The sequence below is a fragment of the Cygnus olor genome, chromosome 1 (assembly GCF_009769625.2).
Source record: "Cygnus olor isolate bCygOlo1 chromosome 1, bCygOlo1.pri.v2, whole genome shotgun sequence".
Taxonomy (NCBI): Eukaryota; Metazoa; Chordata; class Aves; order Anseriformes; family Anatidae; genus Cygnus; species Cygnus olor.
This window is the reverse complement of record NC_049169.1, coordinates 43,415,763-43,435,197: the sequence shown is the minus strand read 5'-3', so window position 1 is coordinate 43,435,197 and position 19,435 is coordinate 43,415,763. Positions and strand designations below refer to the sequence as shown.

General features: G+C 51.7%; 3 protein-coding genes and 1 long non-coding RNA gene across 9 annotated transcripts in view; 2 read left to right on the top strand and 2 right to left on the bottom strand.

Annotated features, from left to right (window-relative positions):
• Window positions 1–89: 89 nt before the first annotated feature.
• CCDC134 (coiled-coil domain containing 134) lies at window positions 90–4,136 on the bottom strand. 3 transcript variants are annotated; one of them, XM_040554383.1, is made up of 7 exons: window positions 4,014–4,136; window positions 2,744–2,861; window positions 2,330–2,451; window positions 2,040–2,124; window positions 1,376–1,557; window positions 1,084–1,155; window positions 90–884 (listed from the first exon to the last, which is right to left on the bottom strand). In XM_040554383.1, exons 2-7 carry the CDS (start codon window positions 2,844–2,846, stop codon window positions 816–818), a joined length of 633 nt encoding a protein of 210 aa, XP_040410317.1. In that variant the 5' UTR covers window positions 2,847–2,861; window positions 4,014–4,136; the 3' UTR covers window positions 90–815. The 3 variants fall into 3 exon arrangements, with proteins under 3 accessions (XP_040410317.1, XP_040410308.1, XP_040410301.1); XM_040554374.1 differs by having other exon boundaries at window positions 90–763; window positions 4,014–4,135; XM_040554367.1 differs by having other exon boundaries at window positions 90–763; window positions 2,330–2,861; window positions 4,014–4,095.
• On the top strand, window positions 1,564–9,657 carry LOC121068921. The gene is made up of 2 exons (XR_005819144.1): window positions 1,564–1,683; window positions 4,651–9,657. It is a non-coding gene; the product is annotated as an uncharacterized LOC121068921 (long non-coding RNA).
• MEI1 (meiotic double-stranded break formation protein 1) overlaps window positions 4,485–19,435 on the bottom strand; it is a 36,000-nt gene continuing 21,049 nt past the window's right edge. The window contains exons 21-31 of one of the 4 annotated variants that reach the window (XR_005819093.1): window positions 16,649–16,814; window positions 15,331–15,435; window positions 13,524–13,634; window positions 12,762–12,943; window positions 10,749–10,830; window positions 10,333–10,538; window positions 9,537–9,618; window positions 7,415–7,521; window positions 6,451–6,582; window positions 5,041–6,102; window positions 4,485–4,692 (exon numbers count right to left, since the gene is read on the bottom strand). Coding sequence is in view for 3 of the 4 variants with exons in the window: in XM_040554310.1 (XP_040410244.1) it covers window positions 6,920–7,521; window positions 9,537–9,618; window positions 10,333–10,538; window positions 10,749–10,830; window positions 12,762–12,943; window positions 13,524–13,634; window positions 15,331–15,435; window positions 16,649–16,814 (1,536 nt within the window). In the remaining variant the exon portion in view is untranslated. Of the gene's footprint in view, window positions 6,103–6,450; window positions 7,522–9,536; window positions 9,619–10,332; window positions 10,539–10,748; window positions 10,831–12,761; window positions 12,944–13,523; window positions 13,635–15,330; window positions 15,436–16,648; window positions 16,815–19,435 lie in introns of those variants that run through there. The other 3 variants (XM_040554327.1, XM_040554316.1, XM_040554310.1) reach the window with 3 other exon arrangements.
• The window catches only part of SNU13 (small nuclear ribonucleoprotein 13), a 28,738-nt gene continuing 23,082 nt past the window's right edge, over window positions 13,780–19,435 (top strand). The window contains exon 1 of the mRNA XM_040554453.1: window positions 13,780–13,784. The gene's annotated coding sequence lies outside the window, so the exon portion shown is untranslated. The remainder of the gene's footprint in view (window positions 13,785–19,435) is intronic.

Below are 19,435 nucleotides of genomic sequence, written 5' to 3'. Positions count from 1 at the left end.
CCACCGCGGCCCCGCCGGGACGCTGGGCGGGCGGCAGGGGGCAGCCGGACCCGGTTCGCACGGAAACAGCACCAGGAGACGGGCTCGCCTTCGTTAAAAAAAAATTAACGACACTAACTGGGGTTTATTCGGGAGAAACGAGGCGCGCCCCGCTCCAGCGCGCGTCCCCGCCGCCCCCACAGCCGGCTCTGCACGAAGAACCGAAGGACGTTTCCCCTTCCCTGAAGGCAGCGTGGCACGGCCCCCGCCCCAGCACCATCCCGGCGGTGCTCCCGCTGCCGCTTTGGGTCCCGGAGGGAGTTTCGGTGGGGAGCCGCGCACCCCGCTGTCCCCGCCAGGCACCGGCTGGGCTGGGAGCCGGCCTTCCAACCGTGGGGCCGCAGCTGGAACGCCGGCCGTATGGGAAAACAGCCCCCGGGGCACGGGGTCGGGCAGAGGTAGCGACCGGGCAGAGGCCAGGTATGACCGGGGCAAACAAAACACAAAAACCACCCCAAAACTCACAAGCAGCAGCACGGCGGGCTCCCCGGCCCACCCGCGGGCAGAGGCGGCACGGCCCCACGGGTGGGAGCAGCCCTGAGGGCACGGGACCCGGCCCCCGCCCCGAAGCCGGCCCCGTGGAGGTGCAGCCCGGTGCTTACAGCTCCGACTGCGAGCGCGAGATGCGCGGGCCCTTGCGGATCTCCTTGCGCTTCTCCTCCTTCTTCCTCCGCTTCTCCTCCTCGCGCAGCGCCTTCTGGAAGGTGTCGGCGCTGGGGAAGAACTGGGGAGGGGCAGCATGGTCAGCCGGGGGGCTGCTAACGAACCCACGACTCCTACACCGGGCTAATTTGGCTCCAGGGAGGTGTCAGGATGACATAACACGGATGCAGAGAGTGTTTTGCCTGCCCAGTAAAGGAAGGGATGCAGACAGGCTATGGCATTGCGAAAGACACTAAAAACTCATCGTTTTGTTGGAGAGTGGATTTGGAGCTCGGCATCCCCTGCCGCATCCCCCCGCAGAGCACGACCCACCAAAATCCCACCAGAGTCACCGCTGACCGTGGGGGGCCGAGGGGGACCCACGCGGCTCGGCCGCCTTACCTCGGAGTGGTCGGCTTTGAAGGGATTGCGGTAATCGGGGGACTTCTCGCTGATGCCCAGCTCCTGAGCCATCTGCGGAGCAAAGCAGAGACCGCTGCCACCAGCTCCTACCCTCCTCCCCTCTGTTCTCCCCCCGTCCCCCAGCCCAAGACGTGAGACCCCCTCAGATGCGGGGTGCGCTCAGCAGCCCCCCAGCAGCTCCTCTTTCTGCCCCCCACCCTCCCTTTCTCCCCGCAGCCCCCCGGACAGCGGGGAGGGGCCGCGGCGGCGGTGGGGGGGCTCGGGGCCGTACCAGCCCCAGGAGCTGGGAGTGGGGCCCCCGCTCGAAGACGCCCGTCAGGTTGCAGAAGCCGATGCCCCAGCGGATGAGGTTGTTCCAGTTGGAGTTGCGGTCGAAGTAGTGGTGCACGATCTTGGGGAAGCGCAGGACGACGTCCCCGAAGAAGGCCGTGTTCTCCACCACGTGGGAGTAGGCTGGGGACGAGAGGCACCGGCCCCGTCGGCAGCCCGTCCCGCACACCACCGCACCCCAAAACACCAGGCCTGGTCCCAGGCATTGCCAGCAGATGCCAGCCACGAGATGCTGAGGATGGAGACGGGGTAAGGGAGAGGTGATGCGGGCTGTGAAATCCTACATCCACGTGGTGTCACCCAGGAAAGGGGATCGAGAGCAAGAGCTGTTTGGGGGGCTTTGTGGGATGACCCACCCCCATGGCCCTCCCGGGCAGGACAGGGTCCTGAGCGTGTCTGTGGTGAGATGGGGAGGTTGGGGTTGAAGGGGTGGCACCCCCAGTGCAAACGGGTCAGGGAGACAGCAGTAGGGTCCCCAACAGAAAGAGGGGGACCAGGGGATGCCTGGTGTCTGCGCAGGGGGATTTATCCCTACCCGGCACCGATCCCACAAGAAAAGGGAGGTGCACCAGAGCAGCGGGGGCTGAGGAGCAGGGAGGACCTACCGTCCTTCAGCTTCTCATCCTGAGGGAAAGGCCCGTCCGGGGGCACGTCCGCAGCTATGAGCACTGCCCGCGAGTCCTCCAGCACCTGCAAGAGCCCTCGGTCACTGCCCCATCCCTCTGCCCTCCCTGCCCCGCTGTCCTCCTCGCAGCCCTTGAACCCCCAGGGGGTGCCCCACTGTGCCCTCCTTTCTGCTCCCCGCCCGACTACTTGACCCCTGCTGTCACCTCATTCCCTGCCCGCCCTCCCCAGCGCCACCATGGCCCAAACGCGTCCCCTGCCCCACGCTCACTTTGAAGAGTCCCTTGAGCATGATGTCGATGATTTTGTACTGCTGGTTCACGTCGTTGAGCTCGATCAGGTTCTTCAGGGCGTTCATCTGGTCCTTGCGCTTCACCTCGAACAGCTTCTTATCTGCAGCGCAGTCAAGGGCCCCACGCTGCCAGCGCCACAGCACGCTCCCGCTCCTCCGGGCACACCGTGCCAGCCTGGCCCCTCCGCATCTCCCCCTAAAAGACCGAGCCGGGCCCTCGGAGCTCGTTTTCATCTCATTAGCAGTAGTCACGGCCTGAAGACCCTTCCCTCCTCTCCCCTCCATCCCCACGTTCCCCTTTGTGCCGTCCCTGACCCTCCTCGCGCGTGCGAGCGCTCTCCGGCCCCGCCGGTTACGAGCATGGTGGAGGCGAGGGCCTGAGGAGAAGGATACAGATTTCCAAGCCGGAGTCCACCCTCTGCTTCTCCAGGTCTGCCAGGCTGCCCCCGGGCAGCACCAGCACCAGCAGAAAGGGGCAGAACACGAGGAGATCCATGTCGGACACCGCAGCCTGGAACCAAACAGATAAACCCAACGGTGAGCGAGGAGACGTGCGGAGCAGGAGTCCCGCGAGGCTCCCTGCGAGCCCCAGGGACGCCAACCCGTGTCCCTTAAACACCCCCAGGGCCGGGGGCTCCACCGCCTCCCTGGCAGCCTGGTGGGGTGCCAGAGGCAGCTCGGTGCTTTCTGCGACAGCTGAGCCCGCTCAACCTGCTCACCGCACACACATGCTCCAGCCCGACCATGCCACAGAACTGAAAGCAGCTGAATCCTCCCCAGTTTTGGGAACCTTAACACCGGCTGGGGCCCTACCATGAGGTCACGAGGAGACCCGAACAACTTTTACTTGCTCTCCACCCCCACCAAGCCTCACCTCCCGGCCCACACGCCAGCTTAACCTCCACCCAACCCCCTCTCACAGCTCTCCTGCCTACTTCGCCCCCATTTTAACAGCAGGATCTCAGCTCTGGGCCGGCCCGCCTAGGCGCGGGGATGCAATAGCCCCGTGCAGATGTTCCTCCCCACTCCGAGGGCTCTCCTCGTGTCTTCGCACCCCCTGAGGGACGAGGCGGGGCACAAACACCGCAGAGCTGCTGCTCCGCTCCCCCCCCCCCGAGCCCACCCGTGCCAAAGCGAGCTCTGCCCGGCCAGCCGGCTGCTCCGGCTGGAAGCCCACCGGGCTGCCTCGCTGTCTCCCGTCCCCCTAATTTAGACGTGTTTCTCCAAAGCCCTGACGGCAGATGCCGGTTAGCGGCTCCCGGTAAGGCGATTTTAACGGCTTTATCAATTCTCCTGCAGGAGCCGCAGCGGCTCCGAGCATCCCGGGGAGGTCTCCGCGTGGCGGCAGCGCTCCGGCAGGGCTCGAGGCCCCCGGGGAGCAGCCGGGACAGCCGGTCCCGCTGCGCCCACGGGGCACCGAGGTGCCGGGGCTGCTGCCGCGGCAGGGCAGGGCCACGCGAGGCGTAGCGGCGGCCCGGCACGGCTGCTCCGCGAGGAGGAAGGCAACCCCCCGGCGGCGGCGCCCGGTACCGGGAGCCCGGAGCAGGCCGGGCCGTGCCGAAGCCCCGCCGGTGAGCGGGGCCCTCCGGCGAGCCCCAACCCGGCCCTCCCGGAGCCGCAGCCGCCGCCACGCGGTCCCGGCCCCGCGTCCCTCGCCCCTCACCTGCGGGCCGGTGCCGGGCCCGGTGCCGGTCTCGCCGCCCGCTCGCTCACGCCCGCCGCGCTGCCATGCCCGCTGCCGCCGCTTCCCCGCCCCGCCGTGTCACTTCCTGAGCTCCCGCCCCGCCCCGGGCACCCCGGGCTCCCGGCGTCGCCCCTCCGGGACCCCGCTATCCCCCACCCCGGGGCCCGGCTCGGCACGGCGGGGCCGGCGGAGGGCGCCGGCCCGGGGGGGGCTCGGCCCCGGCCCTGGAGGACGGGAGAGGAGGCAGCGGGACCCGCTTCGCTGCGGGGCGAGCGGCGCTGCTGCTGCCCTCGGGGTCCCCCCCCGGAGCCCCCCGCCGGCCAGCACCGCTCCCACAGCATGTGCCACCCGTGTCCAAAGTTGTTTTCACCAGGCAGGTCTGTGTTTGCGAAGTGCAGGGCACCAGCTAAGCATCATCCCGCACAGAAATCGAAAAGAGGCCCCCTTTCAGAAACCGGGCTTTATGAACAATTTTCAACTTTTTTTTTTTTTTTCTAAGTGAGCTGGAAATGACTTCCTTCGTCCATCTTCTTCTCTACAACCCGCTGGAAATACGTGTGGTCTCCTGTTCCATTCTTTCCCCGTCGCCCCATTGCACGCACTCTTCTCGTTTCAGTCTCCAATGTGTGCGAGGGACACTGCCACACCTCCCAGACATCTGTCGTTGACGGCATGAGTGGAAACCAAAGGGAAAGCCCGGCTGAAACTCCAGCACGACACCGCAGTTCCCACATTTGACACACTGCTGACGGGAGTATTCATTACTCAACCACCCCCCTCCCAAACCACGGAAATCCCACCGACACATGAGAAACATTCGTGTGGGTGAGCCCAAAGAAAGTTCTTTCCTGATAAAACTGACATCAAAGCTTGCTGTTGACCAAAGGATTTTCTTTTCCGTGTTCACGACCATCCCATTCAGGTAGCCACCACTGCAGCACTACGAGCATAACCAGACGACTTGGGCAATGTAACAACATCCACCTTCCCTCACTGCCATACAGACCAGCAAGACAGCAGAGAGGAACTTGACAGGGCTGGTGCAGTCTTCACCAGGAGAACCTGAGCTCCAGGACAACCCTGTGCTTCCCACCACAGAGCAGTGGCGTGACGTGGGGGTTAAGCATGAAGACAAGCCGTTTCTCAGCAGTAACAGTCACCTCACCCTCCATACGCCCTGCCCATGGCTGATGACAGTGTCATCCCACCGATACGATGGAGGAAGTCCCCCACCCTGTAGGAAACCATTGCTGGGGCCAGCTCCATATCTATTACCTGTCTGAGGCAATGCAGCGTGATGAAAACATGAAGGCAAAAGCGGACATTTTCAGAAATAAACAAATACTGAATTTGACACGTACATCAGGCTCCCTCTTTGTCCAAAAGTAACCTGCGAGTGACCCCTCCCTCCTGTCCACGGAGAAAAGGAGGAGTCAGTTCTCAGCAGGGGACTCTGCTGCTACGGCCAAGCAGAAAGCAACGGGGTAACTCCACTGGGCAGCTTCTGAACACTTGCTGTACTTTGAAAGTGCACGAGTTATCTCTGGGTTGCCATGACTCTACAGGCAAATTGGTGCTAGTTTGCACACGGAGGTTAAATGGCTGCTCGTCCTCTAGGGAAATCAACACAGGAATTGCTGCTGCTTTGAAGTCACGGTTGCCCCAGCCTGCTCCCCTTTCATTGTATCATCTCTACCTTACAGATGAACGCAATCCCTGTACAGAGACCTGTCTTTCATCCCAAATGACTCCTTGTTTCCCAAATGCCTTCTCAATTTTGAGGATGATGAGGTATTTCATCCCCAAATTAGCCAACTGTAGCAGCCACCACCAGTTTTTGCACTCTTGTTTGCCTTTGGCTGAAAAATGGTCAGGAACAGCAAAGTGCCCTTTCTACCCCTATTACATCTACCACCCTCATATCTCCTATCAAAGGCTTCTGCCCAGCAAAAGGATACACGATGTCCTGATGTTTTGCACAGGTGCTCCTCTGTCCCGAAAGGTGCTCCAGCAAGGTCTGAATGGTCCCTGCCTCCACCGCCTCCATCTGACAATGACTGCTCTGAATCTGTGCAGTCAGAAGAAGGAATGATTTCCAGACCAACAGCAAACTATTGTCCTTGTTCTTTCATCCCTCCCTCCCTCCCAACAGAGCAATGAGACCTTCAAACTTCAAACTTTGATCAAGTGGCCCACGACAACACTGATGACACAGTTTAGGCAGCTGCTGGCATCGCTCACTTCCCCACTTCACTACTCATCCCTCAAGGCAGCAGGCCAAGCTAGCAGCTGCAGGATTCCTCATCATCTTACCATCACCTCCTCAAAGGAAGCTTATGGCTCCCCATCAAAGGCTGAAGCAATCCCTTAGGGAACTCCCTTCTCATATTTTCCTAAGCAGTCATTGCTTTCTTACCTGACGAAGGAAGAGGTGAAGTGCCCGAGACGTGGCCTCCGGCAGCTCTGGTAAGTTGGCTTTTGCTGCCTCCCGAAGAATCAGGCTAATTTCTTTTTGAGAAATAACATTGCTGCTCTGGTACCTCACAAACTTGAACAAAGGAAATGAGAGAGGCATTAGAGAACAACCCATACACTCCAACAATGACGCATCACCTGGAAAGACCTCTTCCATGCAAAGGGATGTTGCAGCACCCTAACCACAGGCCTGATTTTTATACCACTTCTAATGGAACCAGCGCAAATATCCATGTTGGTGGTGCTCTAGCTAGACTTAGTTTAGGTCAAGAAGAAATCGAAATAATCCAGGTAACCTTTCAAAAGTGAAATAAGTATAACAAAGATTCACAGACCCATCATGTATACGGGGGTGGAGGGTTCACATTAATAACCCCTTCCTCTCACCTACTGCCATGAGGACTTTATCCTCAGTATTTCTGCTGGGTAGGATCACACTCCCTCTCTTGCTCACAGGCCCCACATACAGCAGGGTCACAGACTGGTAATTCCCTGACTTGAAAATTCAGGTCTGTAAGGCCAAAGACTGGAAGAGAAGCTGTGATGCCAAGCAGAACTTTGCTCTCCAACAAGCCACAGCATGCTCCCAGACTGGCAACAGCAGTTGCATGTTCTCTGTAGGCTTCCCCTCTCCTCCCCAGGGGCTCTAGGTGATCTAAATCAATGCTACAAAAACACCAAAAGAACAGGATGCGCTCAGTTAGAGCAGTCAGTTTCTGCACAGCGTGGAAGGGAAGTTCACTTGAAAGTACAATTATTATAGGACACAAATATAGTGACGGACAAAACCACAGTAGTATCTGAGATCGCGTATGTGCAGGAGGTAAGTTCCAGTAAACAACCCAGATGTACTGTACCAACATACGAGAACAAAACAGAGCACAGCCCACCCCTCCCCTGCTCACCAAAGTCACGAGTCTGAGAATTTCTGGCTGCAGAACGGATTTCTGGCCCCCACTGAGCAGTGTCAAGAGCAGGAATCGGTGCCAGGGCTGTGAAGCAACGTGTAGTGCTGCGAGAGAAGGAGAAACCAAAGACTGCTCTAAAATCTGCCAAGCGACAGGCTGGGTCTGCAAAAGGAGTCTTCCAGTTCTGAACCCATGTTTTCTCTTCTAGACCCCAAGCTGTGAAACACCAAGGGGGCATTTTGCTCTGTTCTTACTTGCTTTTAAATCCGTCACTCTTTGGGCAAGAGTTTAGTCATGAGGACAAAAGCTTAATAGTTTTTTAAAACAGAAAATAGATTTTGTCCAATGTTGTGCTTGTGCAGGAAGAGAAACCTTCTCCTGGGGTGCATGTCATAAAATACCAAGGGAATATCTTTAGCCCAAGGTTTTAAAAATATACCCTCTGGTTTCAATATGAGGACAAGTTTCCTGACCACAGGTTTTATTTAGCTCCAGAATACTCTTTGGGGAATGAAGAAAGCCCTATAACATAAGCTGCACAAACTGAGCCTGGATCTGCATCAGAGCGTACTACAGGGACCAGCCAGGCTGATGGCAGCAGTGCAAACAATCAGCAGAGAAAATGTTCTTAATTAAAAGCGTGTAAGATAAGCAGAAGTAAGGCTCAAGGTTACTGGCTGTGACATGGTGAAATCTCTCACTAAAGTTAAGTTGTATTACCTTGTATTTACTGCTGTTTGAGAAGGCAAGATGGACAACTACAACAGGTCAGCAGATACAATTTGTTACAGCTTGGCCACCAGGTTTGAACCCTTTCAGAAAGGTCCCTTTTCCACTGGCAGCTGCATAACCTCCCTATTGCCACTGCAACAATCTTTGCTGTGGTAAAGCAACACCAAAAAAGCATGTAAAGTGTTTGGGAAGGGGGGGTATCTTTTAGCTGGAGGAAATGAGAATGCACCAGTGCTGTGCACTGAGTGTGCCCTGCACATCTGCAAGAATCTCTGGACCAAGAGAGGATTTTAGTAAGCCTCAAACGAGGAAACTTCTACAGGCAGAGTCCAGGCCACAGCCTTTGCAATGTTCTCGCTTCTTTCAGCCAAACATACTAAAAACCCTCATTCCACTTGGGAGACTCTTGCTAGCACAGTTGTGAACTTCTGCACCACTGCAAGAATTTAGACAGCCAAAGTGAATGGTTCAGCTGTTACTGAAACATTTTGTTACCATAATCCCAGATCAGTGGAAGGTCCCCAAAACGTGCCTTTTAACGGACTCCCTTCAGCTACTGGCTGTCATTCATCTGCAGTATTACATTTTTATTCAACAGCTTCCTCTCTCCCAACAATGTCCCTTTTGTCTGGTGTTCATTCACTCCGTTCCCTTCTCTCTCAGTGTTTACGTGACTGATTTGAACAGGTCAGGGTACAGAAAACTAATTTTCTGTTTTAAGATCAGAGACAACATCTCCACTTTGTAGGCTGACAATGAGCAGAAGGGTCTACACTTCCCCTGACTGTACGATGCTGTCACATTACGTTATACAGCTAGCATGGTATACATTCAGTCTGACACGGACTCCTGAAAGCAAGGTCTGCATTCGCCCCCGGAAATCTAGAATTTCCAGCTTCCATTTCCTAAGGCTGTTTACAACCCTCTTCTCCCTTCCTATCCCTAAGGGCCAAACTGTGGCCAACGTCTCTGTGTGGAAGACAAATCATATTCATATCTTTCCTCCCTCCCTTCCTACCCCCCCTATCTTTATGGTCCAAAGGTTTGCTAAATTGGGCTGGAAGTGAAAGACTATTCCTATATTACTTCATTCCCTAAATCTTTCACTTTTACCACATTAGGGTATGGGGTGATTGTGACCTTTTTTTCTTCTGGAAAACATCTTGGTGCTCAGAGACAAAGTGAAGGCTCACTCCTAAAGGGGAGCAAGGCACTGTGATTTCATCCCACAAAGCACGTAAGATTACCTTTGAGGATACAAATACTTTTTCTTATTGGGCATAAGCTCATTAAACATCTGCTCCAGGGCATTATTGGATGGAGATCAAAGAGCCCAAAATCACTGCAGGAGGGAAACCCAGGAGAAGGAAGGGCAGGAAGACTTTACCAACATCCTGGTTCTTCACACACAGGTATTCCAGTAAGGTTTCCAGGCAGGCAACCACAGCTTGAGAAAGCAGCAAGTCTTTCTGGAATCCCAGGGATGGGGGGGGAAGGAACGACAAAGACAGTCAGCAGCTATTGCAAGAGGAAAATTCATGAAGTGGTAGGCTCTGAAGAACATGCAGCACAGGAAAATAACAGCTTTCATCTCCTTCACAGGATGCAATGCGCTGAAAATTAGCTGTCATGTCAAGGAGCCAGACAAAGGCACAAGTACTTATTCAGAGATGAAAAAAATTAAGTAACAGTCTCCAAAGAATAAAGGCAGGAGCGCAACATTGCCCGAGGGTATTAAATGTAAACCGATGTACTGTCCTCTGGAGCCCAACATCACTTGTGTGAGCAAACGTAAACTAAGGTACTTTACCCCCAAAGCACCTCGCCAGCTCTGTACGAAAGGGGCTGGGCTTTGCTACATTTTTCCCACCTCACAGTCCCAATGACTGTGGGGTCCCTGCAGAGCAGGAGATAGGTAACAGAGACTGTCATCAGCACATAGAATTTAAGCTGTCTAGTTCAGCAGCAGGAAGCACCACATGGCTTGATTTACCTTCTTTCGCACTGCACCATGCTGCACAAACTGCAGCAAGAGCATTTTCCCTCCTCCTCGTTACAGGTCTGTACGGGGTGGAAAATGCAGGCAGAAGCGAAGAAAAGGCAGACCCATTTCCTTCCACAACAGGGTGATTTCTCTTCAGGTTAGTTTATGGGTGCTGTCCCAAAGCTTGTGTTTTATATACCTGCAAGTAGACATGCACCAAAAGGTTCTGCAGGCTGACGAGAAGTGAGAAGACCTGCTGCATGGCAAAGGGGTGCAAGGCAGCATCCTCCAGCGATGATGGCTGTGGTTGTGTAGCGCCATGGGCTGTGTTCTGGATGACAATCACCAGCAGGGAGGAGGAGAAGTTCTGTCGCAGGACAGCTCTCAGGAACTGCATGATGCTCACTAGACAGGGAGCCGCTCATTAGTATCAGTGTTTTTCTCTCCCCTGCCCTGCGTGTTGGTGCCTGTGCAAACAAAATGCACTCCCAAAGCTTTCAGATTACCACCAGCACCTGCACCCTCCCATCCCATAGTCACCAGTTCTCGCTCGCTGCCTGTAACATGGTATTAGCAACTACTTCCACTCAAATCCCCACAGAAGGCACAAAATACCTAACAGCAGGATTGGCTTCTTCTTCCTGAAGATGATTGCATTCAGGACTTCTGTTAGGTCTAGAGTGAGTGTCTGGTGAACCTAGAGGAGAATGAAATACAAGAAAAAATGGTTTGACCAGGTAGAAAGCTCCCTTTCGTATTTTCAGTCCTTAGACATTACCCCATGATAACCATTGAAAAAAAGGGAACAGCAACAGGGTTTCAGAAGTCTGATCCAGAAAGGAAAGTCACATCATTGTGACATCCAAACTGCCTTTCTGAAGAGAGGAACGTTCAATGGGAACGCTAGGAGTACCTCCTGTAACAGGGTGGCACTGGTTACTTGTCTAAGTACTGGCAAGCCAAAGGCTTCAGTAGCCTTCCACCCATGAGCCGTGTTTAGCCAATGGCTTCTGCTAAAGCCACCAGCAGGAACACCAACAGTTACGACACAAGGCTGGGAGGGCCAGTCAAGCCCTCATTATTAACACCCACCTGAGCTGAATGTGAGTGATTCATGTTTTCCAGGGCCATTGTTGCCCTCTGTAAAACTGCAAGCTCAGGAACACAGCCTGGCATCACCCCACATTCACAATCACAAAGGCCAAAGGCTCCCTGCTAGGGCCTCCAGGATGCTTTGTGCAGCTTTAGCAATACTGAGCAGCAGAAAACAGCAGAAGTGACTCTTCCTCCTATCCTCTCTCCTTCCCTTCAGCAGAAGATTAGAAACACTGAAGCTTAGAAATGTTGAAGATTAGAAAGACTGAAGCATCCCTGAGCCACTTTCATTTGCCATCTGTATCTGCAGTTTCTTTCCACATCTCTGGTGCAAGAAGGATTCTGGATTGCATGCCATAGCACATCAAGACAGTAAGGTACTGATGAAGCCAAATAACAGGTTTATAAACCACTAAACGATTGCACTTCAAGAATCAATATGAGCTGAGAGAGTGGCTTCCAAAAGATGAAACTCGACATCAGCCACTTGAACCAAGTCCCTTTTGGGACTGGCACAACACTGACCACTCAGACACAGCCCTGATTTGAAAACTAAGAAGAAAAATTGTGCACAGCAGTTAACAGAGCAGGGGCAGGCAGGTTTTCCCATGCACTCACAGCTGACAGTCCATGCAAGTCCAATGCTGTAAGACTTAACCAGAGGCAGCACATCCATAAAATAACAGGTACAGATTTGTTCTGTTTTGGTCTTTTGGAAAAGGTTTTCCCTCAGCATTAGAAAACCAGTTTTTGCCTATCTGTGCAGATGCACACATGTGCTTGAAGTGGCTTTATCATCCACGAGTAGGTGCGCCAAAGAACATACTCTACTGGGCATAACTGCAGAAGCAGAGCTCAAAATGCATGACGTGCTGTTTAACTCCATGTCAAGAGAGAGGAGACAGGCCTGGGTAGATACTCCAAAAGGCAATGTTTTCCCCTTGTGTTGGCATTAGGAAGTGCTCCATTCCCTCTAACCTGTCATTCTAATAGCAGCTGTCAGCTCCAGCTCAGCTCTGTCGTTGGACTGCAAAGCATCAAATACAATGACAGATTCCCACGTTCATATAAGCTTGCTAATATTAAACATTTATTTGCCAATAATAGGTTTGGATAGTGACTGTTCCACTACTGATTGTTTTAGTACCAAAAAAGCAGTTTACGACATGGGAGCTGTGCATCCCACCCCCAGGTTTCCCTTAAGAAAAGCCATAAAATTTATTTTGCTCTGTCTGGAAGAGTAAAGCAATTTGGACCAGGAGAGTTGGGTATGCATTTTTCCCCTCATGATTTCTGCCCATCTATAACTCTGCAATGATTTGTGTCTCATCCTCCAGCAACATTCTAGCTTCCAGTCCTGCTGGAGAGGTGCAGTAAGGAATAACGTGCAGACACTAACAATAAAGCAGCCAAGACAAACAGATTCCAGGCCAAAGCAAACCACTTTCCCTGCTAATGAAGTATTTGATTTTTTTTTTAAGGCTTAGCCCTTAAAAACCAGTCCCTGGATCTGAAAGCTAGAACGGATCTAACCTCAGCGTTGTAACGATGCTGATAAATTAAGAGGGAAGCAGCCAAGAGCCATCCGGAACACAGCAAGGCATCCTCAGGCAACAGGTAGGCAGGTTCAGAGGGAAAGGACCTCGTCCAGGTGCACTCCATCACCTTCTGGAGGAGCTCTAGCAAGGACACGTTGGAGAGCAGCACAGCCACTGCTGTGTAGGAGAGACATCATCAGAGAGGTTGGTGGGATGGCACAGGTTAAGCCAGCCTGACAAGCAGAAGAGAAGTGCAGAGCACACCCCTGCTGCGGTGAGGCAGCCTCAGCTGCCACGGCTCATCAGCCTAAGGCTGTCCAGCTACACCCGTATTCATCTCCCACAGCATGAGCGACCGCTTGGCCAGCTAATAAAATGACCGGCCTTCAGCTGACGCAGCTAGGAGGTTGGTTATAGCTGTCTCTATTATTGTTTAATTTTTTGAACCATGGCAATACCAGGATATTTCAGCCAGGCAGCGAAGCCCCACCGCTGTGTTTTCTGAATAAGAAAAATACGGTGGTTCTGTCTCCCAGCAGCCAATTCCTGAATTATCAGAAGGCAGCAAAACCAAAACAAAACCCTCGCTCTGAAAATAAATAAATAAATAAGCCCAAACACAAAGTGTTGTTTGTTAACTGTGATGCTAAAGTGGAAAAATCCACCTCACCTGCTGAGACAGTTAGTATACAATCTCTCATGCCCAAGCTACAGCCTCGCAGAGATTAACTCGGCAATCAATACAACCTTGCCTCACCTCTCTGTTGACTACAAGGTGTTGTCTGATGAAGGCTCCAGTACAGAAAATTCAGGGATGGCTGCAGAAGGTCAGTGTCTCTGGGCCTGCATTTCCCGCAGAGGTTACTGACTGGAAACAAAAGAACACGTGTAACACAGACACCAACACAGCGCAGCACCTCAGCACAAGAAAGGAGTCGGCCAGTGGGGAGGGAATTCATACAAGAGCAACACAGCCCAAAGCAAAATTAAACAGAGCAGGGTGCAGACAAAGCAGAGTGTCTGCTTTAGACCAAGACGGTGCAGTGAAGGATGATAATGGGGAGGGCAGAAAATAACAACAAAAGACAACAGAAAGGAGTATATTAAAAGGCATATACATTGGGCAGTAATGAATCCAAGAGCTACAGACTCTTAGATATGCTACCTGTTTCCACAGAACCAGTTTGACCCTAATACTGGGTCGACCATAAGCAGCCATGTGCCCATTTCACATGGTGACAGACACCCGACCAGGGGACGGCAGGGAGAGCTGTGCCCCTCCACGCTCACAGCCACTGCTCGCACAAGTAATAAACGTGCCACGCTTCTTGTAAGCACCAGGCTTTTAGGAACAGTGTTTAGCAAGAGTCTGGGAGGGAAATCCAGGACTGCAGGGCTCAGCAGAACTGTCATAGGAGATCTTTTTGAAGAGCTTACACTCTGAATAAGCAATTGTCAAAAAAAACACATCAACGTGCCTCCCTACAACCCGTCCATCTACAATCTGTTTTCCAGACTGCATCAGAGAAGAGTGCCTTCCCCTCACGACCATAGCCTGGGGGGGAAAGCAGGGAATGAAGGGGGTGCTGGGGCAGAGACAGAGTTGTGTTGGGGGAAAAAAAGAGCAGAAAGCAAGAGAAAAAGGAGCTTGTGACTTCTGGGAGCAACTAAGCTGTGCTCTGAAGTCACAGAGGCTAAGAAGGGCTGGTATAAAGATGACACGCTTCTTCCACACCCCTAGTTCCCTTCGCTAATGAGTGTCTGAGAGACACTGCTTTTTTACAAGGGCAGCACAGACAGCCCTGCAACATGGAACATTTCAAATTGAAAGGGATAGTCCTTCAAAGTCTGCTGTAGAAATCAATTTGGCAGAGCAGAAAGAGATGAGAGGAATGAGATGAGAGGACAGATCAGCTGAATACCCCTCTAGTATCTATTCTTCATTCATGGCCTGCCTTAATCTCCAATTGCCAAGTAAGAAGGGAGAAGTCATCAGCTGAGGATCAGCAGATGAGCAGGCCAGAGTATGTGCAGTAAACAAACATACCCCTCTCTTCTGTGTCTCTGGGGTCAGGTGGGCAAATCCTGCAGCTGGTTGGGACCGATATAATTTGGATTCGTGCTGCAGGGAAAGTCTGGGTTCACTGGGCTGCTGGCCCCTGCCAGTTGGTTCACAGGACACCTCTGTGGGCTGAACCCCTCAGTACTGTGTTAGCAAGGGGTGATTCAGGAAGCACATCAGCAATACCATCATATGCCAAGCCAGTACCACTCACAGACTTGACATCGTGTCATGGCCATGAGAACACTTTGGCCACCTTGTGGGGTTTTCAAACAACAAATGCACTGCAAAAGCAAGAGGCAGAAAAACTGTTTTATTGCCTAAACTGGTGGCCGGGGCTCTTTGCAACACTCTGGCTATGAACTTATCTTAAAACAATGGTAAGTGTGATGCAAGGCACACCTTCTTTCAAAAGATGAAGAGCCAACCCCTAATCATCTTATGGAACAAACAACCAACAAAGGTCAAATCCTCCTGGAAGAAGAGGGATGCACAGACTCACCTTGGTGAAGCAGCTTGAAGTCTGTGCTGTCCAGCTCCCTCATGCCCTTGCTCCGCAGCTGCACCAGGAATAGCAGGCTCAGCAAAATGGGCAGGTTCCTGTTAGCTAAGAAGGGTACTGGCAGGTTAGCTTGTCAGTGAACTCTAAACTGTTCTACCTTAAAGTGTGCCAAGAACTGCAGCTTAGGAACGAGGGTGAGTTAGGGGAGAAAGCATTCCCCCTTTCTACACAGACACACACCTATACCCTCCTAACCTCATTCTCATCTCTACAGCCCCTTTGGACCAGGCAGGTCTGTATGCAAGAAATCTCCCAGAGTTATTTGCCCCAGACCTCGCAGAGAACTGCCCGTGTGCTAGGAAGAAAGTCTTGTCTCCAGGGTACATCTGGTGTTTGGCTCTCTGGATGACGCTGCCAGTAACCTCGCTAATGAGTTCAAGATGCGGTATGAAGAGGAGCTGTGAATATCAGATGCAACAGAAGGGCTCTAATCTTGCAAAAACCCCCTCTAGCCCAGCGTCCTGTCTCCATCACAAGAGGTTTGGAGGAAGAGGTCTGATTCCTGCAGCAGGATATGGACAATCTGCCTCCCCCCAGACGCTGGCACTCCTAGATTAGCAACAAAGGGACACCACAACTCCAGATGTGCACAATTCCAAACACGACAGATCTAGCAGATGCCAACATTGCCTTCTTTATCCATAATCTTGTCTATCTCATGCTCTATCACACTCCTGCCTTCAACGCCCCCTCTTCTCCAGCCTACCTGACTTTGCTGGAGGCAAAACCACTGTCCCTCTCATGCTTCCATCCCAGCTTCTGGACAGCCAAACTTCCAAACAGAGCAAGGCAGTTAGAAGTGTCAGCATCCCCCTCAAGAACTAGCAAAAGCTGTGGAGGACCCCTAACCCAAGGGAGCCAAGGACATCCTAGCACTGCTTCCCTCTTTCGATTCAGCCTCACAGGCCGCTTTGCACAGCACATTTTGCAACTGGGTAACAGTCCCCACTCTACAGCCAGGGTTAGGAAGGAGAACAGAGATTTCCCCCAGTCACAATCCTGCTATATGTTTGAGAGATTTAACAGAATTATGAAATCTGGTAATATCACAGATCCTGTGTGGGGATCTATGTCATGAATGATTCAAATGATCTCTGCTCCCAGCCTCCGTGCCCTCGGAGCCATCTGCTCTCAGGCACACCCAGCTGTCCAGCACAGAGAGAGGCAAAAGGGATACTTTATCCCAGACTGCATAGCTTCAGACATCTACCCTGCTAGTTGATTGTATGAAAAGACCCAAGTCCAAGAGGGGAGTCACCTTGTAAGGAAGCTGAGCTACTCTCTACCAATAGCTGCTGCAGAATCTGCAGGAACCGGCTCCGGAGGAGGTCACAGACAAGGACATCCTCACTTCTTTCCAGGAAGGTCCTCAGAGTCACCAACACCTTCTGAGCTACCTCCACGGAGCTTGAGCAGACCAGGTCCTGGGAGGGAAGCAACACACACGTTACCATTCTGCCCTGATTAGGCAGAAGTCACTGCTATTTAATACCATTATGCTAATCTGGAGTCACGGGAAACATCCGAATAAAGCATTGTTCAGACTAAGTATGTCCTGATTAAATGGAGCACTGATAAAGCAGACGGACACTCTTCTGATAGGCATCTCTGAATAATACCCTGTTTAAAGAATGGCTATGTAACCCCCATCCAGCACACAGGGGAAAGATATGTTTACGGTCAAGGCTTTAGAAAAACAAGTACATAAAGCCAGGGCCCTGTTTCCAAGAATGCAGAGCCCCTGGCACTGCTGCTGTCCTTGTTGTTTTGAAAAATCAGGCTGCATATTAACATGCTTACCTAGAATCAAGCTTTGAGTCAGTCCTTAATTACTCATTTTCAGAAGTCTCAGGCTGGCAGCCTACTATCTGCAGTAGCAACATAACAGCTAAACTGTATGAAACGTACATAAACCAGACAAGCAATCACTCAGTCACTGAAAATGGAAGAGTCACGTACAGAGCATCCAGCCCACAAGCCTTCTTCTGGAATATAGAGCTCTGTCTGGAGTCTCTGAGCTAAATCCCACAGCCAGTAGCCTAAATTTGGGCATACTTTGTTGCTAAGGTGTTTAACATTAAATTCACCTGCACAGCATGTATAGATGCAGTTCCATAAAGGCAAGGTATGAAATGGTCTGTAGCGCTGACATACTGTGATAGTCTCAACATAAATTACATCAGCGCTACCGTTCCTCTCTTCTCCCAGTAGTCCTGACTACTGCATTGCAAACAGCACAGAAGAATGAGGTAAACAGGAAAGAAAACTGCTCTGAGCAATGTTACCAAGCCCATCTCCTGCCCAGAGCCTTTTCCAGCTCCCTTCCCCTGTCACACAATAGTCATGCATCCAGACCAGGATGATGGAGAGGAAAGGGCTTTGGGACCTTCTACCTAAGGAAAGCAGTTAAGGTAAGAACACGCTGTCTGTGCCAGAAAAAAAAAAAAAAAAAAAGGCAAACAAAAAAACACACCTCTCTAGCTCTGAGCCTAATTCCTGCCCACATTTGAGACCTCCAGGAATAAGGGACAGGGAGTCATCTGCACAATCTGCCCCACTGACATATATCTACTCCGTATGATATTGAAGAAGGTAATCTCATGTCAGTCAGCCTATCTCCACTCCCTGAGAGATCAGCTCAGATATGGAGCATGGAGAAGACAAGGGGGCCAATGTGTGATCGCTACCACATTCATTCCCAGGTAAACATACACAGCACCAAACAGTGCTAACCAAGGGCCACAGCCTTCCCAGTCCTGCTATATGCATCACTGTGCTGACATTTTCCTTCCTACTCAGGAGCTCAAGGTCTCAGATGAAGCCACCAACCATCTGTTCCATCTAATCCAGGCATTTATTAAAAGCAGATAAGCAAATATATCATCCTTGGAAGGACATTAATTTTTGTTTCACTCTACCATGCAGAGGCTTTTCCATTTTACTAGTGGATTCTCAGGCTGAGGTTATTCACCTCATAAGTTTTGTTTATATCTGACAGTATATTTATTTCAGGATATTGTACTGGTTTATTAGGCCATCTAAATTCAGATTGATTATGCCCTTCCCCAGCTGAGAGGTAAACTGTCAAAGCCTGTGATTTATTACAACTCACTTTAAAGAGTAGGACAGAGCTAAATTAATTTATTTCTGCAAGAGTAGATGGCAGGACAGAAAAGGGGACAGTAGGAATGCTGTACCATTCAGAGAAGGAGTCACCATTTCCCTTTTGTGCAGTGATACAGGTTGTGATGTGTACATTTGCTTTAGGTTGTGGAGTGATAGTTCCAGAACTATTGCCAAAGGTAATAGGGTAGAGACATTTCCTGGGACACTTCTGAATTCATTTGCACTCTGTCAACGCATTGATCACCTTTACTACTGCTCTGGCAATGGCATCAAATGCTTGGATACTGTCACCTGCTCTGTAATATCGCCCTAACTCTTAAAGAACTGTCCTACACAAAGGCCCTCCTGGCAATCAGTTCCGTAACCCAGGATATGGAAACGTACTTCAAGGCGTCTTAAATCAGAACAAACGCCTGCCAGTCTGAAATGCCTCGCAGTGCCCACTCAACATCAAACCTGGCTTCTTCACTGTTTGCTGACATGGGTTTCTGTTCTCAATGATACACAGAAACATATACAGAAACGACGAAGTTCCTACTGTAATAGGGTGCAGAAGAAACATCACAGCTGTTAGCTTTTCCCTTAAAGGTAAATATAATGTTCTTGTGTGGAAATACTAACAAGTATTTGCTTATCAGGCTGGCTAAACAATCGTGGGACAAGTGGCCACCGATGGGGAGGGGTGACGTGTGGAAGTGAGAGAAGACCTCTGAACAGCTCATCAGCACACGGATTCTCTCACGATTGTATAGATCATGAGATACACATATAGAGCTCGTTACGCTAGCTAAAGGCAAAACACTAGCCATGCTACTGCAAGGCCTCTTTTGCCCCTACACTCGTTAATTCTCCCTGTCCTAAGTTTTGTATTTTATCTTTTAAGAGCAATACAACGTGCTATTTGCAGTCCTAAAAACTG

Bases quoted from the DNA above. Each gene is read 5' to 3' on its own strand.
- CCDC134 (XM_040554367.1), bottom strand. From the start codon at position 2,635: ATGGAGGGGAGAGGAGGGAAGGGTCTTCAGGCCGTGACTACTGCTAAT. The intron at 2,125-2,329 runs GTGAGCGTGGGG...GGGCTCTTGCAG, and splicing joins TGCTCAAGGGACTCTTCAAA to GTGCTGGAGGACTCGCGGGC. The intron at 764-1,083 runs GTAAGGCGGCCG...GCCCCTCCCCAG, and splicing joins TCAAAGCCGACCACTCCGAG to TTCTTCCCCAGCGCCGACAC.